This window comes from Buteo buteo, chromosome 6 (assembly GCF_964188355.1).
Source record: "Buteo buteo chromosome 6, bButBut1.hap1.1, whole genome shotgun sequence".
NCBI classification, from domain to species: domain Eukaryota; kingdom Metazoa; phylum Chordata; class Aves; order Accipitriformes; family Accipitridae; genus Buteo; species Buteo buteo.
Window position 1 is genome coordinate 19,243,800 of NC_134176.1, and position 12,922 is coordinate 19,256,721.

The 12,922-nt window shown below is 35.1% G+C and overlaps 1 protein-coding gene across 4 annotated transcripts in view; it reads left to right on the plus strand.

Annotated features, from left to right (window-relative positions):
• The window catches only part of TTC7B (tetratricopeptide repeat domain 7B), a 140,500-nt gene that overhangs the window by 97,211 nt on the left and 30,367 nt on the right, over positions 1-12,922 (plus strand). For 2 of the 4 annotated variants that reach the window (XM_075029985.1, XM_075029986.1), the window contains exons 19-20: positions 1,709-1,759; positions 7,340-7,480. In XM_075029985.1, coding sequence (XP_074886086.1) covers positions 1,709-1,759; positions 7,340-7,480 — 192 coding nt within the window. The remainder of the gene's footprint in view (positions 1-1,708; positions 1,760-7,339; positions 7,481-12,922) is intronic. The other 2 variants (XM_075029987.1, XM_075029988.1) reach the window with 1 other exon arrangement.

The following is a 12,922-nucleotide window of genomic DNA, read 5'->3' on the forward strand; positions in this document are numbered from 1 at the left end:
GGGTTTTTTGAGTTTCATCAGAATAGACTGTTTCATTGGTCCCAAAAGAGGTAAAGTTGCAGACATATTTAATACTCTGTTCTCATGACTGTTAGAGAAAATGATGGGTGTTTGGGTAAAAGGTTATTGGCCAAGACTGCTCTGTAGTATTTACTGCTGTAAATTATTTCCATTGCTGGCACCTTTTGCCTAACAAGACTGTCATTTCTATAGAATTTCATTCTTATCTCTACAGTTTTTAATGACTTAATTTCAGAAAGCCGTTAGCTAATTGCATCCAAAATCTTCCCTGAAAAGTCACATGAAGGAAAAAATTGCCTAAATATCAGTGTGTATTTTCATACTGCAAGTAGAGCATATTGGAATGATTCAGAGTATTACAGCAATGAAAATCAGTACTATGCTATTTCAGGTCAAGAACCATCCTGTTCATTGAAATGATGCCAATTTAAAAATGCTGTAAGATCAATCCCTGTGTTGCTTGAATACAAACTGTACAGTAATGCTGCCAGAGTAGTTCAGGTGGCAGGGTAAAATCAACGGAGTTTTGCATCCATGTTCTTTTTAACTCCTTTCTATTTCTGTTAAATTGTCCTTCACTTATAGCTTTATGCACAGCACTGCTTTTGTCACTGCATTTACTATAATCCAATCTTAAGAAATTCATTTTTGACACCTAGCCTTTGACTGATACCATGTCAAAGATATTAATTCCTAACAAAATGTAGACAACAAATCTTTGAATATTAGCAAAATTCACTCATTAAAATAGCTGATATAAGACTAGAGTTTTGAAAACACTAGCTCATATGTAAGCCTGTAACTGGAAATTAAGGAAAGCACTTCCTTTAGACTCCAGGAAATCTGTGTCCTACAGAAGTTTAGCTATTTGAAGTCTGACTTTCTTCTTGATAATTTTGAATAGTTGATTGATTGCTATTACAGCTTTGGCTGTCATTGAGTTGAACTTGCTCAGACCTACTCTATAAACAGTACATCTCAGTTAGCATTAAATTACTTGTTCTTTGCAGAGCTACAAGTTAATAAGAGCCCACTCAAGAATGAAGGCAAACTGAAAGAATGCAGAAGCCCAAGCACGGATTCCATTATGTAAAGCCCAAGTTTTCCATTTCCAAGCTACCGTATCCTCAGGGAAAGGAGCTTCCACCATATGCATGAGGAGTAGCGGAACCATGAAAAAACCCCAGATATTGGAGTCCTTTGTATAGTGTAAATAATTAATGAAAGTTAAAGCTCTCTATCTTCTCTATCTTCTTCTCTAAGCTTCTCTATCTTCTGAGTAAGTAGAGGTTTGCCTAGATGCTTATAGCATGTTAGTATAGTTGCCAGGGCTGAAAATCTCATGTTCTGTATCTTTCTCAGTTCAATTTTTTTTCCAGTGAAAGAAGTAAAAGACACTTTGTATTATTGACTTGACTTCCAATTTCTGTTGAACAGGAACATGATTTTGGAGGTGTAGCAAAGGCTCTATGAAAATATTTATTGTAAACAGTAATCTTCTTATTTAAATTTTTTATCTTTTGAAACCCTGTAAACCTGATTTACAGTTTGAAGATTATCAGAAATCTTTTGGCTTTCTTGGAGTTTGTGGGGGTTTTATGTATATATATATATATATATATATCTTTTTTTTTTTTTCCCCTCCTTCTTACTTTGGATTTTAATTTGTGGTTTGATCTGTTCAAAGGCAATCCATCAGATGCTTACTTTCATGGTTTTTACTCCCTTTTTTCAGTTTGTAAGTAGTATTCACTGTGCAGTTCTATTAATTTCTTAAGGAGTTAAATCACCTTTTCCTTTACCACAAAACGTACATGTTTTGTCCATCAGTAGTGGAAGTTTGATAGTGTGTAAAGCAAGGCTGATACTCTTTGCCCATTCAGTCACCCCAAGGGCTGTAATCTTAAGAGATCTGAATGCACTCAACTAACACTTGCATTTAATGATTAAAGAGGCAGTATTCATTTCTAGAGGACTGCAAATAAAGACACATTAGGACGGTCTTGTATAACATAATGGCCAGCTGCCAGTGTGTTGTATTAGAGAAGATTTTATGCCACTACTGTTCCTAAGGAGTATGTTGGTCCAAAATGCAACACTGCAACTGCTGTCATTTTTCATAATAAACTATTTTCTCTTGTGGTACAAATTTTGCTTGTAGAATAAATATCTTAAGAGTACGCTTTAAAATAATGAAATGATGAAAACAAGCTAAATAACAGAGAATGAAGAATACAGATCAATAAAAATAACTGCTGCTTTAATCAGGATGTGAAATAAGCAGTACGGGGGTAGTACAGGAGACTGATTTGGTGGAGGAGAGAAAAGAAGATACATAAAACAGCATGTTTGACAGTGGCTAAACTCAGAAAATTTTTTTCAAAGAGCTGAGAGGATGCTCTATGAATGATGCTGTCCATACCTGACTCCATGCATAACTTTGCACCAAAAGATAAGCTGGCTTCATAATTTGTGATTGTGAAAGGTGCCTCAGACACTTAATGAATTTTATAGAAAAACCTGTTAATTTTGGCTAACCCTGCCAATCTCTCTTATCAAATGCATCACTTCAGTGATGTATTAGTCCTGCAGAAGTTACTGCCTCTTTGTATCATGCGATTGCTTTCTTTAGGACAGAGTTCTCTGTATGTCACACCACTAATGTTCTTACTGCCAGCTTTGTGTGCATGTGAAGTTGAAAGTCATGGGATTTTTCCTCTTTTCTCCTGCATGAGCATTGCTGTTAAAGCATTTTTTTCTTTATGTAAATGTTGAAACATTGAAAACATGATGAATGTAAAACTGTTTAGTAATATTCTCTTTTATGGTATAAAAAGAAATCCTGTTACAGTGTTTTTGTCAGTTGATATGAACATGTTTCTTGAAGGATGACAGTCCACTCTTTTACTCATTTTCAGAAGGAAAATTTGATGTATGTAAAAGTGAGGTTGTTTTTCTCCAAGACTGCATGCCAACTAAGTGCTGATAGAGTCCATGTCTTATTTCGTGTCCATTAGGCTACATTCTGAAGAATTTATTGGGCAATGACCAAGGAAAGAACTGAAGAAGTCATAACACATGTATTTACATAGGGTGACTTAAAAATGATATTTAAAAGATGGGTTTCATGTAGACTCTCCTGTAACATTTATCTTAAGAAAAGCCTAAAGAGAATAAATTGAACACTTTGTTGTTCACAGAAGTTGAACTGTAGGTGTGACTTGGAAAAGAAAGGTTTCTGTGAAATGACTTAACTTCCTGGTTAAATTGTGTTTGTACAAGGCTGCTATTAGGTTTTCTATTTGAGATTGAATTGAAACATTGACGTAACTATGGTTGTTGCAGATACTATGTTAGTATGGTGAGTAGAAACTGTAAACTCTGGACAAATGTCATTATAGGAAACGAGTGGGAGGTTATAACTTTTTGGTTTAGAAACACTTCATTATGATTAAGACCTTCTGTCACACTTTGCAGTTTGCAATGTGATTATGATTCCAGATGTTAATCAATAAGTAATTTAAGTAGTGGAATTCTAGATCTTGCAAAGACACTCCCTGTTTTGTGCTTGGCCTTTTTTGTATAAACAAGCTTCAGAACAAAACTAAACAAATGAAAGTCAGTAGCAGGATCCATTTTGGTGATATATTACTTTTCCAGACCTCATGCTTCTATATTTCAAAATAAACACTCTTTGCTGCTTGTGGTATTTTGAGGGAATTTCTTCTTGATTCTAAAATGGCACGCTATAACAGCAGGTCTAGAAATTGTCTTGGAAGAGCAAGGATATTTGTGTGCGTGGAAGATACGGTAGAATTTTAAACCAGAAATTACTGCTACTCTGTCTGAGCATTTGAAGGAAGCTACAACTGAGTGAATTGTAAGACTGAAAGTGAGGATATGTTTGTGTTTGGCTGAGGGTACTGAACACAGACCAAAGAAATCAAAATACAGATAAGGCTGGGAAGAGAGAGCAGAGCTTATGACAAAACCAACAGGGAGCCACCAAATAACTGGTTACATAGGATCTGTGAGGCTTCAAGCAGACTTTAAGATCCACTCTTTACCTTCAGTTTTTCACAAACCACTCTGTATCTTTACCAGTGGTAATTGAAATTACTACACATTTTAGAATTGTAATGTGACTATAAAGATCTGAATCTGGGGTCCCCTGGGTTAGAACAAGGAACAAATAGTTCGGATAGTTAGTTCTAATAAGAAAAGGGTTGAATAAAATTTTGAGGAAGGTCAGCAAAAGGTTTTTAGTACACAGGGTCTTTAAATGATTTTTAGTATTCTGCAAAATGAAAGCTTACTAATTCTGTTTTAACAGAAGGAGCCAGAAATGAGTCAGATGACAGCTAATTGTGGCAATACTAAAGAAGCATTTAGGGGTTTATGGGTTAGAGTTATCGGCATGATTGCAATGTACCTGAAAGATGCCTGATTGGGCAGTGTCAAAAAGCTACTGTTGTTAAAAAAAAAAAAAAAAAAAAGAAAGAAAAAAAGGTAATAGCAAAAGTATGATAAAGGATACAGTGGCTGGCTGATTAGATATGCAAGGCTGCACTAGAGGTCATCCCTCCTTCTTTTGGAAACTGTATAGCCTTGTGCTGGATATCTCTCTTAATAGCCACTGCAAGGAGGGTTTTTAAAGAAACAAAACCAAACAAAAAAGACCAATTATCGATACTATTGTGCTGTTTTGCAACATCCTTAAGTTCTCCACATTTTAAATAAGACTGAAGCATGAAGGATTTCAAAGGCTTGGATTTCCAAACAGCCCTGCAGAAGATTACACCAAGTTTCTTTGTGTGCTGCTTAACATTGATCTTCAAACTTAAACCCCGAGAATCCATTTAGCTGGGATGTTGTTTAGAGGCAGCTTAAATTTAGTTGATTATGTTGAATAATCTGTAGTCTGAGTTTCTAAAACAGTTAAGTTACTTGGTCCACGTTGAATTTTAGATTGTTAATATTCATGATTGATTTAGAATATGTTTTTATATTAGCTGTTTTAATTTAGTGAAAGATAGGAGGTAACTATTTTGTAGTAGTTTGATTGAAGTAAAGACACTTGAAGACTGTTACTTTGTATACATGTGTGTTTTCTTCAGAGGACTAGTTGCTGCCATATGTGAAGGGATGCCTTTTTCCTAAACAGGAAATATAAGCAATTTGAATAATAACACTTTGAAAAAAAATTTCTAGAAAGATTTTTTATTATTATTATTTGGTTTTGGGTTGGTTTGGTTTTTTCTGCCACTCACAATAAAGTTCAAGATAGGACTTAATTACCACAGGAAGCACTCAGTATCCACTCTATTTTAACTTTAATATAGGTGGCACTGCAACTCATAAGAATTTTATCACAGTATAGTTCTTTTTTAGATAGAAATTGATGTATAAAAAGTTTTAATAATACATTACCATGTGTGCTTTATGGTTAAGTACTAGAGGCTTAAAATCTAACAGCACACTTTCTATATGAAATTACTTGTGGCCTGGCTGGCAGCCAGAGTCCTTGTTTTAAAGAATAGAAAATATAGGTTCTTTTTAATACCAAATTGAATACTTGCTTTTCAGAAGGAAGGGGTTAGATGATATCCATTGTGTCAGTGAATCGCACCCTTTTCTTTACAAATTCTTCTGGAGAGATGAGGAGGCTCTTTCACTATTAGTCCCTGGAAGGTAAACAAGTGACAGGCTGCAGTGACATGCATTTACAGAAGTGGGTGTCACACAAGAAAAGGATTACTGGTGACTAGTGTTTATTTATGGTACCTTTGCTGATATTTTTCTTTGAATACACTCCACATGCTTCTTGCTTAGACTTCCCTTTAATATTTCTTCAGAAGTTAAGCCTTAAAGATAAGACACACAAAAACATTAGTGAATGTTCAACTCAGTGGGCTGGAGTTTGAGTTGTTTCATCAGCCAGTAAAGGAAAGCAAAGTCCATGGCCAGATACGGTTTCAGATCTTCAGGGCAATTCCTTGTTCATAATGACATATGAAATGCTAATTATGTCCTGTGCTGCTCTTCCCTTGTTTCTGTCAGTTAAGGGAAACATGATGCACACTTCCAGACAAACTTTATCCTCCCACTGATCTGCGTGCTAGGAATTTCTTCAGCTTTTCTGGTTTGCTGATTTATCTTGTCACACTTAAGAATGTATGTTTTATGTGGCAAATTGCTTCTTGTTAAAATTCTTAGAAAACCTGTGATATTGAGAGTGAAAGTTTCATTTATTTCTTAACTGCTAGTGATGAAGATGAGCTTGTGGGGTGCTGTTCAACCTGTACAGGATTCAGTACTTTCTTTTGGGGTACCTGCCATTGTTGACCATTACAGATATGTTGATGGGTTTAAAAGACTTCTCATCTGATTCAATATGGAATATTTCACTTCCATTATTTATTAATCAGGCCTAGTCAGTCTGAGATTTTGTAATTTGTAATTATAAAACAACTAGAGATACGTTGAAGCTTAGATGACAAGGAGCATAGCTTAAAATATTCATTGTCTTGATTTTAAAAAAAAAAAATCATGACTAAATAAGCTGTCAGTAATTGGCTATCCAAAGTACACTTGCCATTAGATATTCTCTAGTCATAGAAGCTTTTTTAATTCCAGTACTTTGAAAAGGGTAGTATTTGCCAATGAGATTCTAATCTCACTTGTAAATGCTTCATTTTGCGAGAATTACCCTTTACATAGTATGCTTTGGGAGTGTTCTTTATGCAAGGGACTTTTTTGCCACAAGGCATTTAATTCAGCCTTTTTGATTAGCTAAGGTTTACATTCAGTGCAGTTTAATTCTGTATTTGTGATGGTGTATGTTGTAATCATCTTGTATATTTTAGTTCTCTTTTTTTGTACGGTTATTGGTCTTAAAATAGTCCTCTAATTGCACTCTATGCAAAGACATAGCAATTACTAACATCAAAGTGCATGCAGCAACCTGAAGATTACAGTGTACAATACCATCACAAACCTTTTTTTGGATTGTACATTGCCAGAAAAGAGGTGTCGAGTTTAATAGAGTATTCATAGTAGCAACCCAAAAATGTGTCAGGTATAGTTACCAATGTTCATTGTGGTTTTTATATAGTCTTTCAGAGCAGTATAAAAGCTTTCATAACAAGGAAGATTAACCTGACATTTCAAAAAACTTCTCAAAAATGGTATAAGTAAATTAAATCTTGAGGAGTTTGGGGTAAAACCTGTTATGAAAAGAGTTACAATTAAATGTTTTATGCAATGTGTATGGCCTTCATTCTTTCTATGGTAGTAATTTTTTTCATTACTTCTACAGGTTCAGTCCATGCCACATCAATAGCAGCTTCCAGAGTGGAGCAAGCACTGTCTGAGGTTGCTTCATCTCTGCAAAGCAGTGCCCCTAAACAAGGTCCCTTGCATCCTTGGATGACTCTGGCTCAAATATGGCTTCATGCAGGTACTGTGAAAGTAAAATTCTTTCTTGTTCTTTCTTCTCCCCTTTCTTGCTAGCCTAAGGACTTGAAAAAATCTCTTAGCTTCATTCAGAATCTGTTACCGTTTATGAGATCAAACTTTTTCCAGGTGTGTGCGTGGCACTGAAGCAAGTCAAGAAATAAAAAACACATTATAGTTGCTTGTGTGTAAGATCATTTATGTAAGATAAGGCAGTAGTTTTATAATGCAGCTGTTATCAGTGGAGCCGTGTTTTCTGTAGAACAAAGGCAACACTCTCTCCCTTATCTGTGAAGAATTTAGTTTCTGAAGTACTTATTTGGAAATTTAGATGCCCTAATTCCATTGGTTGGAAAAAGATGTTTGTAAGATTATTGAATAGAGTTCCTGCAACTAGAAAAACTTTATCATTGAAAATAAATAACTCTGCATATGTGGAAAAAAAGAGGAGTAGTACTATTGAGCAACCTGTCCCTTGCAGCTGTTATAATGAGCTGTTATTCAGTTCTCTTCCTTCTAGCTTCATTAATGTAAAAGGCCCAGGATTGTTTTTCTAAATGTGGAGTTCTCTTGAGTAGATTTAGTATTGTTATGCTGCTTCAAGCCTCAAGCTAAATGCAATATCATAAGTGGCTGTTATATAAAATTTTAACCAGAAAATGCTGATCCAGTGTATTTTTACAGTTTAAAATGTATACCATGCAATTGTTTTTTATTGATACTTGCATCAGGAAGGTGTAATTTAGAAATCAGTCAGCAACTGTTCCACTTTGGTCTGCTCTCAGACTTGAGCATTTTTCAGTGACGTAATTTTTTTTCGTCATGTTTATATTCAACAAACCAGTGCTGTATTTCTTAGCGTTTTAATTTACCTATTTTGCATTAACAGTTTTATTGTGTGAAAGTCATTACAGGGCGACGGCTGCCAGTTATTAATTCATGTTTTAGAGAAAAAGCCCAAAAGATTGGAAAGAAGAGCAATGACAGTGATTAATAATAGTGATCTCATTTGAGGGTGGAAGGGCTCCTGGAAAGCAACACAGATTAGACAAATCACCTGCCCTGCATTGTGGCATCACTGGTTTTAAATATTTATAAACCATCACAGATGGCCATCTACAGTAACTCCTAGCATCTATAATGCTGGTAATTTCTCAGCCTTCTGTGACAGCTTGTTCCACTGCTTATTTTCTGTTAATTTTTGTTGGTCATATCATATTGCTGCTAATCCAGTCCATGCAAGTGACTGCTACTGTTTTGCCTACAAAGGAGGGGTCTGGGCACTCTTTGCTGATTCCTTTTTAGTTTGCAGCTTAGTCAGGTTTGCATACATGTTGGTGGTGTGCTGCTGCAATCTGCTGCACAGTCCACTTTTCACTCTTAAAAATACCTATCGCGGCAAGCGTGGCCTCTAGGCCATATTCTTGATTCCCAGCAGGAGGAAGCATGGGTGGGAAGTAGGAGAGAGTTGGGCTGGAGAATGAACTCAAGTGTTAAAGATCCAGTATGTAAAGTATGAAGAGTGCTCTGACTCTGTGTATAGGGAGCAATGAAAGAAAAAAAACAGGAGATGAAAGAGGGCTTCTGTCTGCCTTCAGAGAAGGTACTGCAGCCTGAAGTCTCCTTCCTCTCCACTTTGGAATGATCCTGTTCCTGATACTTCTGCTGGGGATTTGTGCTGCATTTCAGAGTGTTTAGGTATCCTGCTATTCAGCTACTTGTCCTGCTAGAGTAAATGCCCCGAGCCTTCAGAAAGGCTCTTCACTGTAGGAACATTCAGAATAAAGTTTTCTCTCAGAAGCACAGTACAAAGCAGATATTGTGGAAGGTATCTTCATCAGTGTATATGGGTTACTTGCATAGAAAACAGCGATAAAATTACTTAACGCCTTACTTACAGCACACGTTCTTTAAATAACAGTGAAGATTTACCATTGGGAAATTGCATCCTTTTTGAGACTCATGCCACGTTTAACTGTTTGACTCCCTGTATGCTTGTGCAGTGTTTTATTTCTTAGTGTTGGGGGGGAATCTTTAACAAGCTTTAAATCTTAAAATACGAAAATTGAGAATTATTCTTCCTGTTAGATTATAGAGACGTGGTAGAGTTGCGTAAATAAGTTCTAATACATGCAAAACTTAGTGGAATATATTTACCCAAGCTAATATATATGATGTGAAAAAAAAGAGAAAATGCTTGTTCTTATGGATATACAGTGTCATTCCAGCTGTCATTAGTGTAAATGAGTATGGCATCCAGTCCAAAGAAGTTGGTAACACAGTAACCAGATTTTAATTTTTCATCTTGTGTTTATTAATGGACTGTTTTGACCTTTCATTTCTGGACATACAGTGTAAAGGTGGAAAATTAGGCTAATTTTAAACGTGAAACAAAATGACTCTTGCAATTAGTACATTCTCCAGTAACTCACTATTTAAAACCAGACCTGTCCCTAAATGATCAATGGCTGTGGTGATCCTTTGAGAAATGCATTAAGACTGAACTCAATATTGCTATCCAGCTTGATTGGAAAATAGATTGATTTCTCAATAAAATGCAAGTGTAAGCATTGGAAGGGTTTGAACCAGAAAGCATTATTGGCATTCTCTAGGTGAAGACTTAAGAAGAGCACATCAGACTTGGTACCTGGTTTCTCTGCAAACTGCGGCTCTTCTCTGAGATTTTCCTACAAAGTCTGCTGGCACTTGTCAGTTTTTCACAACTGATTTATTTGAATTTGCCATGTTGGTTTTTTAACATTTTTATTCAGTTTGAAGTCATTATCTCAGAATGAACAGCTCTCCTTCAGTTTCAGAAATTTCTTGAATGAACTTTCATGCTTAACACCTAGCCACAAGTTCCACTTTCTATTCATTCTTTCATAGTTTTTCAAAAAGCCTGCTGGATATTCTGTTGGGGTGGCATAACTTCTGTTAGAGAAAGGGAGAAGTTATTCTTAAAATAACTCTATAATAACTTTAAACATAAAGGAATTATTTTGCTTAAATGTAATACTTTTAGGATGGTCTGTTAATAACTGTCAAGTTTCTCTGCTGCAGTTAGTAAGCAGGACAGCAACATTTAATATCTTACAGTAACATAAGGCTAATTTATAAGCAGTATTACGGTCTCTTGGCTAGTGTTAAAAGCCATTACTACCATACTTGTTTCCCTGCAAGGAATACAGAATTGCAGCTGCAGTCTGTTAAATTAGCTAATCTCTGCTTATTTTTCAGTCTAGAATTATTGTGGTAGCAGATAATCACCTACTTAAGTAATTTTTAGTTTCTGCATATTATTTGCTAATAATTATAGATTTTACTTAGTACCTTTTACAGTCTGTGTAAATTATATTTTTTCCTAACTGTCTTTTCACCGAGCAACTTAGGTGTGTGTATTTAAAACTATGTTTCAAGTCTGATGCTGGAGAAGAGACCATAAAACCAGGAGAGCTCAAATAGTTAGCATTTAAATAATGTAGTGTATTTTATACTCACGAAAATCTTGTTCCTTGTGTAGTAATATTCACCATGTAGCTTTTAGAAGGGCATTCAAGAATGAAGTACCCAAAGCTTTTCCAAAATATTTTAGATTTTTTTTTTTTAAAAAAAAAATATCAATACAATTCACATTTTATGCTGTATGTCCAGTTCTCAAATTATGGCTACAACTTGCTTTTTGGATTCTACCAACAGTTAGTAAAATCCTAGAAAAATTTAATTTCTCCCAAATTTAGATTTTGATTTCAAAATTTTATCCCCTCATCTTCCAGGTTTGCTATTCTTTAGTTATGCAGTACCATCTCTGACTAGGTGAGGTGGTTCTTTTAGGGTTAGGGGAAAAAAGTGTTCCTGGATCTGCAATTTCATGTGTTAGTTCTTTATGTGGATAAGACATTTCTCCATCAAAAAGCATTTCATGAGTTTCTAAAAATATGCTGCATTAATCCATACATCCACACAGACATACTATTTATGTTAGGTAGAATGTGTTCTGTGAAATCACTGGGTCAACTGAGGAGTAAAAAAAAAAAAAGTCTTTTCTCCCATTAATAGGATCAGGTCTTAGAGGAAGAAAATAATTTATTCCAGCAACCCTACAAAAATCAGTTAAAAAAATAGAAAATTAGTAAGATCTTTAAAAAACTGTGCTTGCTCACCGACTCCTACTGAACGTCCAGTTTTTGTTAGTCATTGTTATAAATTGATCTTGATGAAAATAATTATGACTATTCATAGCCGGTATCATCTGTAAGTTAAGGTTTATGCACTGCTGTAGTGAAGTTGACTAGTTAGGGATACTATTAAGTCTGTTTAATGCAATTGTCTCAGAAGAAAGCTCCTTCAAAGGCTGTCAAACATCAGTTCCATTCAGAGTTTAGGCATAATCCCAAATCCACTACTGTAGTGTGAGCTCCTGATCTGCCAGCCTTTAAACCAAGATGGGTGGCCTGTACTGTACAGTGAGAAGCCTGTCTTGAACAGCGATAGATCAATTTGCTGTTTTGATGGAGCATTTTGATTTAAGCCTTAATCTATAAGACTCTTGTACCGTGTAATATGATAGAATGCAGTTATGCAATTACTTTGAATCTCAATTTTTCTAGAGTCTATACCAATGTAAAAGAAATAGAAAACCCAACCCAGAACCTTTGATATCTTTTTCTTGCATTTAGTATCTGTTTATTCCTCCCTTCTCACACTCTTTCAGCAAGAGATTAAAATAATCCAGCAGGGTAGTGAAATAGCAATGTTGAAGAGTGTCATAAGAGCTACAGAAGGCAAATACTTCCTCTATTGTTAGTTGTTTAATCACTTACCGAATGAACCTTTTTTTCCCCTATAGTCAATCTGATTTAGATAAGTGTGTGTCAGGCTACTCAACTGCTTTAATCAGGAGTGATTTATCTTAAATTAAATATAGCTTTTTTTTTTTTTTTTTTTTAAGCTACAGAGTTAAATGCTTTTAGCTTCTGGAGGATATCTTAGATAAAATGCTTGGAAATATGAATAAATTTTGTCAAATCAGAATGCTGATTAAGCATTTCACATGTTCTGCTAACTTAACTAGGAAACTTTTCACATCAAATAACATTATATTTCTTTTAAAATTATTTGAAGTAGGAAACTTAAAACCAGGCTTGCCATTTAGTGATTGGTAGTGGAGCAATTGCTACTGCTTGCTTAACAGCTGACATGTAAAATTCAGAAAACCCTGTAATTAGTTGTGTTCTCTTATCTACTGTAAGGATCTCGGTGTGCTGTTTTGTATTGGGTTTTCTGTTCTTAAATAGTGCTGGAATACTGCATGCTCACATCTTAAAACTAAAATGAAAAAACCCCAGACTTCAGTTAAAAATAACGAACTATAAAGAGATTTCTGGTGTTTAAAACAGCCATTTAGAGGTTCAAACTCCTATTGCATTTAGAAAAGCAGCTTTCCTAA